This window comes from Aspergillus lucknowensis (assembly GCF_044049455.1).
Source record: "Aspergillus lucknowensis strain CBS 449.75 chromosome Unknown BJX67scaffold_47, whole genome shotgun sequence".
NCBI lineage: Eukaryota > Fungi > Ascomycota > Eurotiomycetes > Eurotiales > Aspergillaceae > Aspergillus > Aspergillus lucknowensis.
The window spans coordinates 3,250-14,636 of record NW_027263591.1 but is presented as its reverse complement, the minus strand read 5'-3'; the positions used below and the strand labels follow the sequence as shown (position 1 = coordinate 14,636).

Below are 11,387 nucleotides of genomic sequence, written 5' to 3'. Positions count from 1 at the left end.
CTCTCGGTTGCGAATGGATGGATCAATGTGATGGATGCTCTTGTGTATTGAGGAAGACTTAGGGAACAAAAATATTCTGCGGAAACGGAGGAGGGAAAAAAAAAAAAAAGGAACGGTGGCTGGGACGAGGAGCGGGCAGCAGCCAGTCCAAGTCGACGTGAAATGCCATCACCAGAATTAGGGATCGATCAGCTCAAGAATTGGGCCTGGACAGCAAGGGTGTCCTGGCCCGGCGCTTAGCGATTCGATGCCAGTGGGCCGAGTCCGTTGCCGCTGCTGGTGATCACACCAATGCTCTTTATGCGGTCGGCCGAGTCTCCCATCGAGACGTTTTCAGGCCAATCAGGCCAATCCGTAAATGTTGGTGGTTGCGAAGGCGCATGGGGTGCTGTGATGGCGCCGCATGAGGACGTTCGACGGCAGGGGGGTTGCTGTAGTGAATCCTCCAGGGCTTTCACGTTCAAGGGGCGCCTTCAGGGAAAAAGGGATTGTCTTCTCAGAGCTGAGCTTCGCATTTATTCATAGTAAATGCGCTGCAGAATGTATGCTAATTAAGTCAACAAGACCGATGTCCTGAGGGGCGTGACTGGGCGACTCGCGCATGCAATTTGGTGATTGAGGGGGAACTGGGAACTCTCACCTGCAACTCACCACCACAAAGGGCCCCTTGAGGCGGCCTCGATCCTCTGGCGAGTAACAGTCTCCATGGGCAAGCGAATATTTCACGGTTAATCCACTGATCCAATCCTGAGGTTGTCTGTTTCCTCTTAGCCTGTCTTGACGCTCCAGGGTGACGACATTTGCTGCTTCATCCCATCTCTCTTTCTTTCTTTCCCCCAGACAGCCCGCCGCCGCCGCCCTCCCCCCTCTTCCGATAACTTACTTTCAGTCGATTCTAATTCTCTCTCCATGCTTCTGATTGACGTACTATCTGCCTTGCCGAGACCGGGAGCATGTCCGACGTTCAACCCATTCGCGGCCTCTTGACACAGGCGACCCAGTCCGTTCTTATTGTCGTGCGTTGTCTCCATGGCGGGCGCGACATCCAAGGGTCCTCACAAAGGGCCGTAATGCTCCTTGTAGACACCCAAGATTTTCTTTATCGACTGAAAGACCGAATAACCCGGGGGGAGGACAAATGGCTTGTGGAGTCGCGGAGGCTCGCAGCCCTGGCCGAAGTGCTCGCGTGTTTCTCGTCAACAATGCAATCCATGGAACACTACTTCCAGCCCGGTGGGGTAGGGGTGGCCTATTATCGGAAGAACCTACTTGAAAAGATGTTTCTACCACGTCTGGAGCAGTATAAAGTTATGTTCCTGCTGTCTATGCAGCCCGACTCCAGGTGCGTGTTGTTCTCTACCCCCAACTCCTGGCGTACGCTGACCAGACACATTTGCCCGTGAACAGTGAACGCACGGTTTTGGACAAGAAGATAAGGGCTATGATCAAGTCCTGGGTTGAAGTGGAGTCAGGTACCTTTCCAAGGTCCTAAGTTGCACTCTCGCGCGCAGCATTTTCTAATCAATGTTCCTGGATTTACAGGGCCCAAGGTCGACCCTCAGTTCGAAGAGCGTATCCTCGGGATCACGAGTCAGCTAGCCTCAGAACACTTCATTTCTCTCGCAGACTTGTGTAACCGCCGACTGCAGGGAACTGGTCAGTGGATTTTTGATGATCCCCAGTATAAGCGGTGGTTGTTGGGTGCCACCAAGACGCTGTACTGCGTCGGTCTTCGTATGTTCTATGCTATCCCCCTGGCAGAGTATCGCTAACTACGGCTTTTACCACATTAACAGCTGGAGCAGGGAAAACGTTTCTATCGTAAGTAAGACCCTAGCCAGAACAGTTCGAATCTGCCAACTAATCCGGTTACCAAAGGGCTGCGGTCATCGATAGCTTGCAAAAGACTTTCACCTCACCAGACGTGGCAATGGTCTTCATATTCTGCCAGGAAGAGAAGGGAAACGAGCAGACGACCCTCGATCTGCTGCAGAATATTCTTGCGCAGCTCGTCTACAGGAAGCGAAGTCCCTCCTCTGCATCTTCCTTACTTTATCATTCCGAGTACATGATGAATGGAAAAGCCTCGCCCAAAGTCTACCAGAATGCAATACGCGCAGAGGTAGACCGATTCTCCAAGGTTTTCTTCGTTATTGACGGACTCGATATGCTCTCCGACAAGGAACGTTTTCTCTCACGACTTGAGAAACTCCCGGACCAAGTGCAGCTGCTCGTGACCCTGCGTGAAGTAACCCAACTTGGGAATGCATCCTTCGTCAGGGTTCTAGCACCGCCAAGTGATATCCAGCAATATGCCGTTTCTCGAATACAGAATGATGAACACCTTACCGAGCTTCTCCTCGACGGGGACTCCGATTCCGAATTGTACCAAGAGACTGTCAGCATGGTAACGGAGAGGTCCCATGGGGTGTATGTATTCGCCTTGCTCTCTAAGTTACTAAACTGACTTGTTGTTACTTGCCAGGTTCCTTTTGGCCAAGATACACCTTGACCTCCTTTCACGCTACAGGGACAAAAGTCTCCTGGAAAAAGCCCTCATCCACCTTCCACAGAGTCTCAGCGAGGCATATGGAGAAGCAATGAAGCAAGTTGTGGGCGGGAACGTGAAGGCCACCTCCTATATCTACTGGACATTTTATGCTTTGCGACCCCTATCCGTAGGGGAGTTGAAGACAGCGACAAACAGCAATGACTTGGAAACAGATGACGAGTGCATGAGCTTTGAGCATTCTTTGCAAACACAGACGGCTGGATTACTGGCCGTCGACGCAGTAAGCGGGACAGTCCGCTTTGTGCATCGGACAGCGAAAGAATACTTGACGGGCGCTCCAGCCAGGGTGTTCTTCCCTGCGGCCCAGAAGGATATTGCTGAGAGATGCTTGACCGCCGTTACCCCAGACGAGATCGTTGATGAGTGCTATTATAATGGTGGGAGTTCTCCACGAAGTACCGACAGCGGGTTTCTGAGTTACGCCGCGAAGTACTGGGGCTTTCACGCACGAGAAGTCTCTCAGGACGAACAGACGATACAGGTTCTAATCAAGACATTCTTAAACAAGCTGCTCTGGAGGCGGCCACCGCTGCAGATCTTAACAAACCAACAAAAGATCCCATCGGAGCTGGGCTTGGGGAAATACCCGCAGGACTGGACACCTTTGCACGTCCTTGCTTACTTTGGTATCGTCAGTAAATCGCGACGCCTCCTTGTCCAAGGCGCAAGAGTTGATGCCAACGACAACTCTTTCAGAATCACCCCACTTCATTGCGCAGCTAGTCGGGGAAATTCCGAAATGGTGGAATTCCTACTCGACAATGGAGCCGACGGCAATGCAATAGCGCAAGACGGTACCACAGCCCTACATCTAGCCACGCAATATGGGCAGCGCAAAGTAATGAAACTGCTCCTTCATCGGCCCGTCAATGCGCTGGTGGCAAACGAGGAAGGTGCAACAGGCTTACAGCTGGCTGTGAAGACCGAGTCCGATGAGGCAACTGTGCCTTTACTAGTGAAGAACAAAGTAGATGTGGATACCCGAAACATCCGAACGGGTGACACAGCACTCCACCTCGCCATCGAATGGCGACGGCCCAGGATTGTCCTATATCTCCTCGACAAGGGCGCCTCCATCGATATGACCAACGAGGATGGTTTTACCCCCCTTCAGCTCGCAGTCAAAGTAGACAATTGCGACGCAATATCAATGCTCCTCCAGCGCCGCGCAAGTGTCGAAGCCCGCTCGTTGTCTGGCTTGACGGCCCTCCAACTAGCAGCCTATGACCGGCACTGGGTCGCCTTCGACCTCCTCGTCATCGGCAGGGCGGATCTCAATGTGTGGAATAAAGACGGCGAATCGCTCCTCCACGAACAAGCCCGAATCGCCGCCAGCACTTCAATTGCCTCCAAACTCCTCGACCAAGGTGCCAACATTGAAGCGTTTACGAAGAATGGCTACACAGCGTTACACACCGCTGCCGCCGCCGGAAACAAAACAATGTTTTTGTTCCTCTTGGAGCGAGGCGCAAAGCTCACCGCGCAAAGCGCGCGCGGCGAGTCCATCCTGCACATCACACCCCCCATCAACGACGACCGTCTCGACATCCTCAAGACTGGCGTAAGAAACGGGCTTGATGTCAACGCTGTCTCAAACGAAGGATGGACACCGCTCCACCAAGCGGTATACATCGGCGCAGGCGCATCGGACCACGCTTTCGGCCAGATCTCCGAATACATCCATCTTCTCCTCTCACACGGCGCGGATATTAACGCACGTCTACAGTCTGCGAACGCCGAAACACCGCTCCACGTCGCTGTCACTGCTATAGTACCCCGCCCTGACCTCGTCCTCCTGCTCCTCAACGCTGGTGCAGACCCCAACGCCCCTACATCGGACGGGAAAACAGCCCTCCACCTCGCCGCCGAACGAGGCCGAGAGGCAATCTTCCGCATCCTCTATGAGTCCGGCGCAGACGCATCTGTCCAGGCACCGGATAGTGCGAAGGCCGACGACGGCTACGGGATCGGAAACACAGCGTTTGATCTTGCTTTGAAAAACCCATTCGGGCGTCTCTGGTTCAACGAAGATGGGAAGCTGCGGCCCGTTAAGGAACTGTCACGGCGGGATAGTTCGGAAACCGTCATCGAGGATCCGGACGACATTGAAGACGATTTCGCTGTTGAAGTCAAAACAAATGGTGGGGGAGGAGGAGGAGAAGAAGAAGAAGAAGAATACGAGAGAAACTCGAGTGTCTCATTAGGGAGAAACGAGACGCCGTATGTCATTGTCTAAGAAAAGCACGAAGTGTGAGGGAGCTGAAGCATAAACCTTGATATGATCGTGCGTTCTGAGCGAGCATGCAGCGTTGGATTGAAAGCATTGCTGGTGCTCATTGGCTTTCTGTGGGGAATTTTGGATGTTTCCCCCTCTTATAATTCCGTTATGATACCCTTGACAAACCCTTCAAGCGACGCATTCCGAGATATCAGACACTATTTAGACAGTTAGATTTTTGAAATGAGAAATAACGCCTCAAATAACGCTTGTTCCTCCAGCAATCGAACAAAAGGTCACGTAAAGCGAAGATCGATCATGGTATTTCAGTCTCCCCACGCCTTCTGCAGCCAATTCCCGATTCAACGACCTGGTCGATACACTCCCCGAGCTCCTCCCGCCAATTCTGTCCCTTCTGAGGCCGTCTATGGTTTTCGTCTCCTCAACCATGGCAGGTTTTGACAGTGAGCTTGAATTGTCCGAACGCAAGGCCGCTTTGGTGAGCTTGACGGAAGGAGCCCCCCGTCTGGCGAAACAACCGCGACGCCGAAGCATCCGTCGCTCAAGCCTTTCCACCCTCGTCAATTGCTGGCCTGGCCCTGGCTCAAGGTCATTTGCGGCGCAGTACGTTTTAGCTTCTATTTCCGATGGCTGGGCCTTTGCGTTGACACGCTTTCATTATTTCACTGCAAATACCTACATATTGCTAGCTCGCACTCCTTTAATGAGGCAGCACTCATCTAGAGTTTTTTGATGTCGAATATTTAAGCAACCCGCGAGAGACCGATGCAGCGAATGATACCTCTACAAGAGTCATTCGTCTGCTCCTTGAGTTACTAGCTTTTGGAGGGGTCTCGGCAAGACAGAGAAAGCCCATTTTGTTGAACCTTCATCAACCAGCTAGAGTTTTAGACCAATCACCAAGACTATCGCAAGACAAGATACTGCCTAAGCATGTACATCATTCATGTCCAATTGTCCAAACAAACGTCCATATATACGAGGCATATTCATCGACTATAAATGAAGACAGGAGTAAAGATAGAGAATTAAGGTACGGGGAACAAGTTGAATCAAACCGTGGTATCATGCCGCACAGCCATTTTGAACAAAGTGGTATCATAAACGAAGAAATAAAGGTTACTGGACAAGGGTAGTAGTAGCAGGAGACAAAGTTAGAAGAGGCGGAAACAGCAGCCAAAAAATCAAGCGGTTCGTGTTTATTCTTCGGTCAATGCATCGTCGCCGGTTTCGCGCCATTCTTTAGATCGTTCAGTTAGCCGTCGCACTCCAGCGATGCGCTGCGCCCAGTGGGCTTCGGACGGAGAACGGAAAGTGTAAGCCCGTTGTGAGGAGATCACGCCGATGCTCTGGAGCACGGCCTTGCGGGAGTCGCGGCTGAATACGGCCGGGTGGTTAATCCATTCCAGCGAGGACTCCAAGTCGCCATCGAGGGCGATCATTGTCTGGGCATCTACTGCTGCAACCGGAGTGATGGTAGCAGTGTCGGAAGCAGCAGAGGACTGGCTGTCAAAAGTGGAGGATTTGGGAGACCCTGAGGTAGGCGTTTCTCCCCGAGACTCTGACTCGGAGGATGCAGGTTTCGCTGCAGGCGGAGGAAGAGGAGGCAGGCTGCCTTTGCCTAGGCCTTTGAGGATACTCCGGGTCTCCTTTAATAGGTGTTGGGCTCGATCGTGCTGTCCACGTGACACAAGAGTTAGAGCTCGGGTTAGCATATCGGACGTCAGAAGCTCCATGCGGCGTTGAACGATCGAGGGATGAGGAGGAATGGAAGGAGTCGCGGGCCGCCCAGAGCCCTTATATTTAGGATTAGGTGGGAGCATGGTTATGGCTAGGAGAGACGGCCGGGGTGAATGTGTCAAATGGCCGTCCCGAAGCAAATCGCCGTAAGTCAGGTCCGCCTGGATTAATGGGATCTCTTCCACGCTCACAACGCGTTGATCATCGCCGTCTGATCCGCCTCCTAGGGCCTCTAATCCAGACACTAGACTCTCCCAAGGGTCTTGTGGAGGAGATTCGTGAGTTGTGGTATCAGGCGGGATCACCAGTTGCACGAGGACATCGCGCTTATCGCCAAACCTCAGGTCGCCAAGGGCAGCCTCAGCGTCTCGACCCGTGGCTCGCTTGGTTGTATGCAGTGCTCCGCTGATCTTGACGAACTTCGCCGGAGAACCTTCTGGGAGTCGGAGCTTCAATTTGACATTTTGGTGTGACGTGGTTTGAATAGCTCCCAAGCATCCAGCTACGCATTCTCTCAGCATCATCCAGTCCTTCACATACAGGTAAGAACCTTTAGTTCGTGTCGACAGCTCGATCATGGTATCCGGCTTGTGTGTTAATCCGAGGCCGAAAGAGTGAATACCCACCCTGTTATTAGTCAGTATTTTTTATCCCTGGATTGCAGCATAGGGGTCCTCACTTAGCAGCTTCAGCCCTAGAGACAACAAAGTCGACACTTTCAGGGTCGGAAGTTGACGAGTCGCTAATCAGAAGTATACTTGACACGGGGTTGGCGGACTTTCGTTGCATGAGCAGATCCATCGCGACGTTAGCTCCTTCAACAACGTCCGCACGCAAGCTCTTCTGCCCAACAGGTCGGATTGAACTTAAAATCTTGGACCATCCGCCCCAAGATTTCGTTGTCATTCCAACCAGCGGGACCCCTCCTCCGCTAGAACCAAAAGTCACCAACCCCATACGGTCTCGGGGTCCGAGATTCTGCACGAGGAACTTGAGGGTATCACGAAGAAGGGTAATCTTCAGGCCTTGCATCGAAGATGATACTGGAATCACCACAACGAGATCAACCGGGATATGGATAGATGGTGACGGTGCGGTGTCCACTCCCATGTTCGTATAGTCAGTAATTGCTGTGTTGTTCGATCGTGCAGCTCCATACGAGGAGTTCAATGATGCCTGGCGCTTCACATTGCTGGGGCGGTAGTCATCCTCCTCTGCTCCAGATTGACGGTCAAAGTCGAGTTCAGGACTTCGGAGGTTTTCAACAGCGTTCAAGTCCAGCAGAGCGCGGCGCCACATGTCCAACTGGCCTCGGTTCTGGAAGCGAAGGAAGAAGCAGGGAAGTTCGCTGACGGATAAATGCAAGGTAAGGATCGGCTCGTCTGCGTCCTATTAGCATTGGAAAACAGAGACGATTGAATTAACATACCACTAAGATCTTCGATAGTTTTCAAGTGTTTCCGAATCAGGATTGAGCCCTTGAGCGTGAATCGAGTGGTACGGGGTTTCTGCTGGTTGTCGTACTGCTGGTTTTCGGGAAGTCGCTTCTCTTTGACGCAGATGAGCATTTCTTGGAATAAGTAACACTCCAGCTCCTGCCATGATTCACGATCCTTGCCTACCCGCATGTGGCCATGCAAGCGAAGTTTACCGAACCTGGCGAATATTAGTGTGGTTTGCAGGAGCGGACGCGATGAACGCTTACCGTTGGAATTCAAGACCGTGCCAATTGTCTACTTTCGTCCTGAGCTCTTCTGCAATCTCATCGAGGTTCTCCTGAGGTTCGAACGGGGTTGGTTTGGCGTCTGGAGTATGAGGGAATCGAGATGAGGGGTAAGGTTCATCCTTGGGATGGGAGTTTGTTGTTGAGGAACTGTGCAAATCATCCGTGTCCGGGCGCCAACTACCCTCCGGCACTTCGATTGTGATCAAGCAGGTGAGAGATTGCTGCTGACGGGACCGGTTGAGGGTAGGAAATTCGCTCCGAATCGTCACAGTGGGAGCTGGGACTGGGTTCTTCGTAACGGGAGCCGTGCGAGGGCTAAGATCGGATTCCATCGCTTGAAGGTCATAGTCGTGGCGGCGGCCATCGTGATAATCGCTGGAAGATCCAGCAGCACTACCGTTCCGAGAATGTGGCTGTCGAGACACTGATGTCAGACGCTCTATCCGTTCGCGTTGGCTTCCAGTGTCCTTGCTATCCCGGCGGTTATACAAGTCGCGACTGTCACGATTATACGGCCGGCTGCCTGCGTCGCTCGGACTAGGTCTGCTGGTGACCGAGTCCCAAGGCGTAGGTGTCGTCAGCCCACTTCGTTGGGTCGCAGCGTCGCTTGTCACAGAGCGAACAATGTTACTCAGTTTCTCTGCAGGTGATCCTCGTCAGTCTACTACAGGTCGGTGATCGACAAGACAAGGAGCAGCTAACCAATGTCCAATATATTGCCCCCTCGTGTTGAGTCAAGGCCCAATGGCGCATCACATGTCGGACAGAATTGCCCCTCAATCTCGCGAATATACTCATAGAAACAAGCTTCGTGAGCTACATGGGCGCAGGAAAATTGTAGCACGCGTTCGCCACGCAGGGTATGTTCCAGGGGCTCATCGCAAACAGCACACTCGCTGCCAACAAATGTGCGTTCCCTCCGCGAGCGGCTGCGGTCAACATCCATTAAGCCTGCCATTGGCGTCCCAGGCGTGGTGTTTGACGTCCCGCGAGAGATTGTCTTCGAGACGGGGTTCGAGCGGGAGTTGTGTTGGGAGGTCTGCTTGAGGGTGTCAGGAAAATAGGAGCCAGCGGTAATGGTGGAGGAGGACGGAGCGCGAGACCGCGACGCCGCAGTGTGGCTGGAAAGACTGCTGCCGGGGCGATCTGAGCGGGAAAAGGAGGGAAACGAGCGCAATGGCGAACGAGCGGGGGAATCCGGACGCGACAAAGCTAGGCAGTGGTGCGCGTTAGCAATGAGGGACGGCAGGAGCAAAGGCAAAAAAAGTCGTCGCCAATGGGAAAGAAGCCGGGAGGATGAGGATGTGGTTGGCTTGCATGCAGAACCAGTCGAAGGTGGGTTGGACAATCCCGCGATCCCCGCGGCGTATCCAGCAAAGGCCTGGGTGAGAGCGGAAGTGGAGGGAAGAGCAGAGAAAGGCCAGCTTTTGCTGAGCCCACAGAGAGAGAGGTGAAAAGACACACGGCACAGAAGGGCAGGAAAGTCAGAAAGAGAGAAGCCGCCAGAAGGTCGACGAGATGGAACAGCCACAGAATTTAATCATACAACCGAGGGAAATCAGGACGATAAGAAGCAAAAATAATAATAACGGCGAGTATAGGGACAAGCAGGACCTGAACCAAAAGTGGCGAGCGAGAACAAGCACTAGACTGACTTACCGAGCGGAGACTTCTTCTTCGACCAGCCAAAGAACCCACGATCGCCTGAATTGTTCCTCCCGGTCCCAGACTTTGAATCAGATCGGGAAGGGGAATAGTGTTTCCACATGGGCCACAGACTCAGTCAGATGCCTGACGAGGCAGGGGGGAAGGATCAAAAAGGAGAGAGGGGTTGGAGGAAACAGAGACAAGGAGAGAAAGCAAAGACGATGAGATGGACTTTTCACTCCCGAGGAGGGGGACAAGCGAAGCCCGGTGGGGAACTCGACAGGAATACGACGACAATGGGAAAGATGGCTGCTGAAACTGAGGGAATAGATGGATGGAGCAGGGGGGTGTGTGACTGTTGGTGGTGGAGGATGGGCAAAGAGAGGCGAGCTACTTGGCACTAGTTTATTCAGGGCACAGAAGACCCCATCAGAAAGACAGGCACAGAGAAAAAGTAAAAATGGAGAGACTGAAGAGGAAAAAGAGTTGGAGGGGAGACACACGCGGGCTGAAGGATGAAATGAAATTGAATGAAAATGATCCTCGCCCATGGATGGCACAGAGAGGCCCGTTTTGGTGGGCCCGATCCAGGGACGGAAATAATAAAGCCCCTGATTCTGGTCCTCATTAATTACTCCGGATGACTTCAGAGTCATTCAAATTTATCCATCACTGACAGCTGACACTCTGGCCTCAATTCAGGCGATCGTCTTTGTTCTCTGTGTTCGCGCTCAGGACCAGATATCGACAGCTCCTTGCCTCAGCTTGACCTGTCCGGCCACGCGAGGACCTGTCGACACCAGTCGGAGAATTGCCAGTGGCCCATCCGCTCGGGTTTGCCACCATTCTGCATGACATTGTCAGCCTGTCTCCAAACACGGACTGCCGAACTGCTCATATTCCGTTCTGGGAGATTCTTTGAAAGACAACTGTCTTCGCCCTCGAGATCGTCCGCGGTTATCATGGTCCCTCTCCCCATCCTCAAAGCTCAGGCTGCCGGGTTCCTTATTCTGCCGATCCCTGGACGTTTCCCCGCCAGTCCCAGATGGCCAGTGCGAGATTGGGGTTTTCCTCTCTTTGCAAGGCAACTCAGCCAGGAGCTTGTATTGTTTGGCATGAAGGTTCTGTTGAGGCTCGGCTGGGTGCTGGAACCCCCCACCGGACGAGACTTCTGGAAGACAGACTCCCAGAATTTCGATGAACATGATGGTTGGAATGGCGATGGGGAAAAGACTGGTTCTCCAATGACACCGAGTGATGCGCATGCATGAATCCATGGATGTCTGGCTTTGCCTAAAACTAGCGTCAAAACCAACGGCGCTAACCCGCTCGGGCACAAAGCGTTGACTAAGACTCGTCTTGTCTCCATCCTGCTCCGCTCATCGTCCGCCGGTCTATGGTTTGAATCAAGATCCCAAGGAACAGTCATGCCCGATTCCAACCCCTGAATAAGGCGTCACAAC

At 52.9% G+C, this 11,387-nt stretch overlaps 3 protein-coding genes across 3 annotated transcripts; 1 reads left to right on the top strand and 2 right to left on the bottom strand.

Annotated features, from left to right (window-relative positions):
- Positions 1 to 654: 654 nt before the first annotated feature.
- On the top strand, positions 655 to 1,652 carry BJX67DRAFT_234389 (NACHT and Ankyrin domain protein). The gene is made up of 2 exons (XM_071025978.1): positions 655 to 1,342; positions 1,408 to 1,652. The coding sequence occupies exons 1-2, from the start codon at positions 954 to 956 to the stop codon at positions 1,490 to 1,492; spliced, it is 474 nt and encodes a 157-aa protein (XP_070882754.1). The 5' UTR covers positions 655 to 953; the 3' UTR covers positions 1,493 to 1,652.
- A 4,358-nt stretch (positions 1,653 to 6,010) lies between these two features.
- Positions 6,011 to 9,235, bottom strand: BJX67DRAFT_374264 (uncharacterized protein; the record flags this gene model as incomplete). Its single annotated transcript, XM_071031524.1, has 5 exons — positions 6,011 to 7,178; positions 7,231 to 7,933; positions 7,981 to 8,207; positions 8,257 to 8,917; positions 8,980 to 9,235. The coding sequence occupies 5 exons, from the start codon at positions 9,233 to 9,235 to the stop codon at positions 6,011 to 6,013; spliced, it is 3,015 nt and encodes a 1,004-aa protein (XP_070882753.1).
- Positions 9,236 to 9,896: 661 nt separating this feature from the next.
- Positions 9,897 to 10,746, bottom strand: BJX67DRAFT_234339 (uncharacterized protein). Its single transcript, XM_071025977.1, has one exon. The coding sequence runs from the start codon at positions 10,578 to 10,580 to the stop codon at positions 10,014 to 10,016; it is 567 nt and encodes a 188-aa protein (XP_070882752.1). The 5' UTR covers positions 10,581 to 10,746; the 3' UTR covers positions 9,897 to 10,013.
- Between the last annotated feature and the right edge of the window lie 641 nt (positions 10,747 to 11,387).

Bases quoted from the DNA above. Each gene is read 5' to 3' on its own strand.
- BJX67DRAFT_234389 (XM_071025978.1), top strand. From the start codon at position 954: ATGTCCGACGTTCAACCCATTCGCGGCCTCTTGACACAGGCGACCCAG. The intron at 1,343-1,407 runs GTGCGTGTTGTT...GCCCGTGAACAG, and splicing joins TCTATGCAGCCCGACTCCAG to TGAACGCACGGTTTTGGACA.
- BJX67DRAFT_234339 (XM_071025977.1), bottom strand. From the start codon at position 10,580: ATGACTCTGAAGTCATCCGGAGTAATTAATGAGGACCAGAATCAGGGG.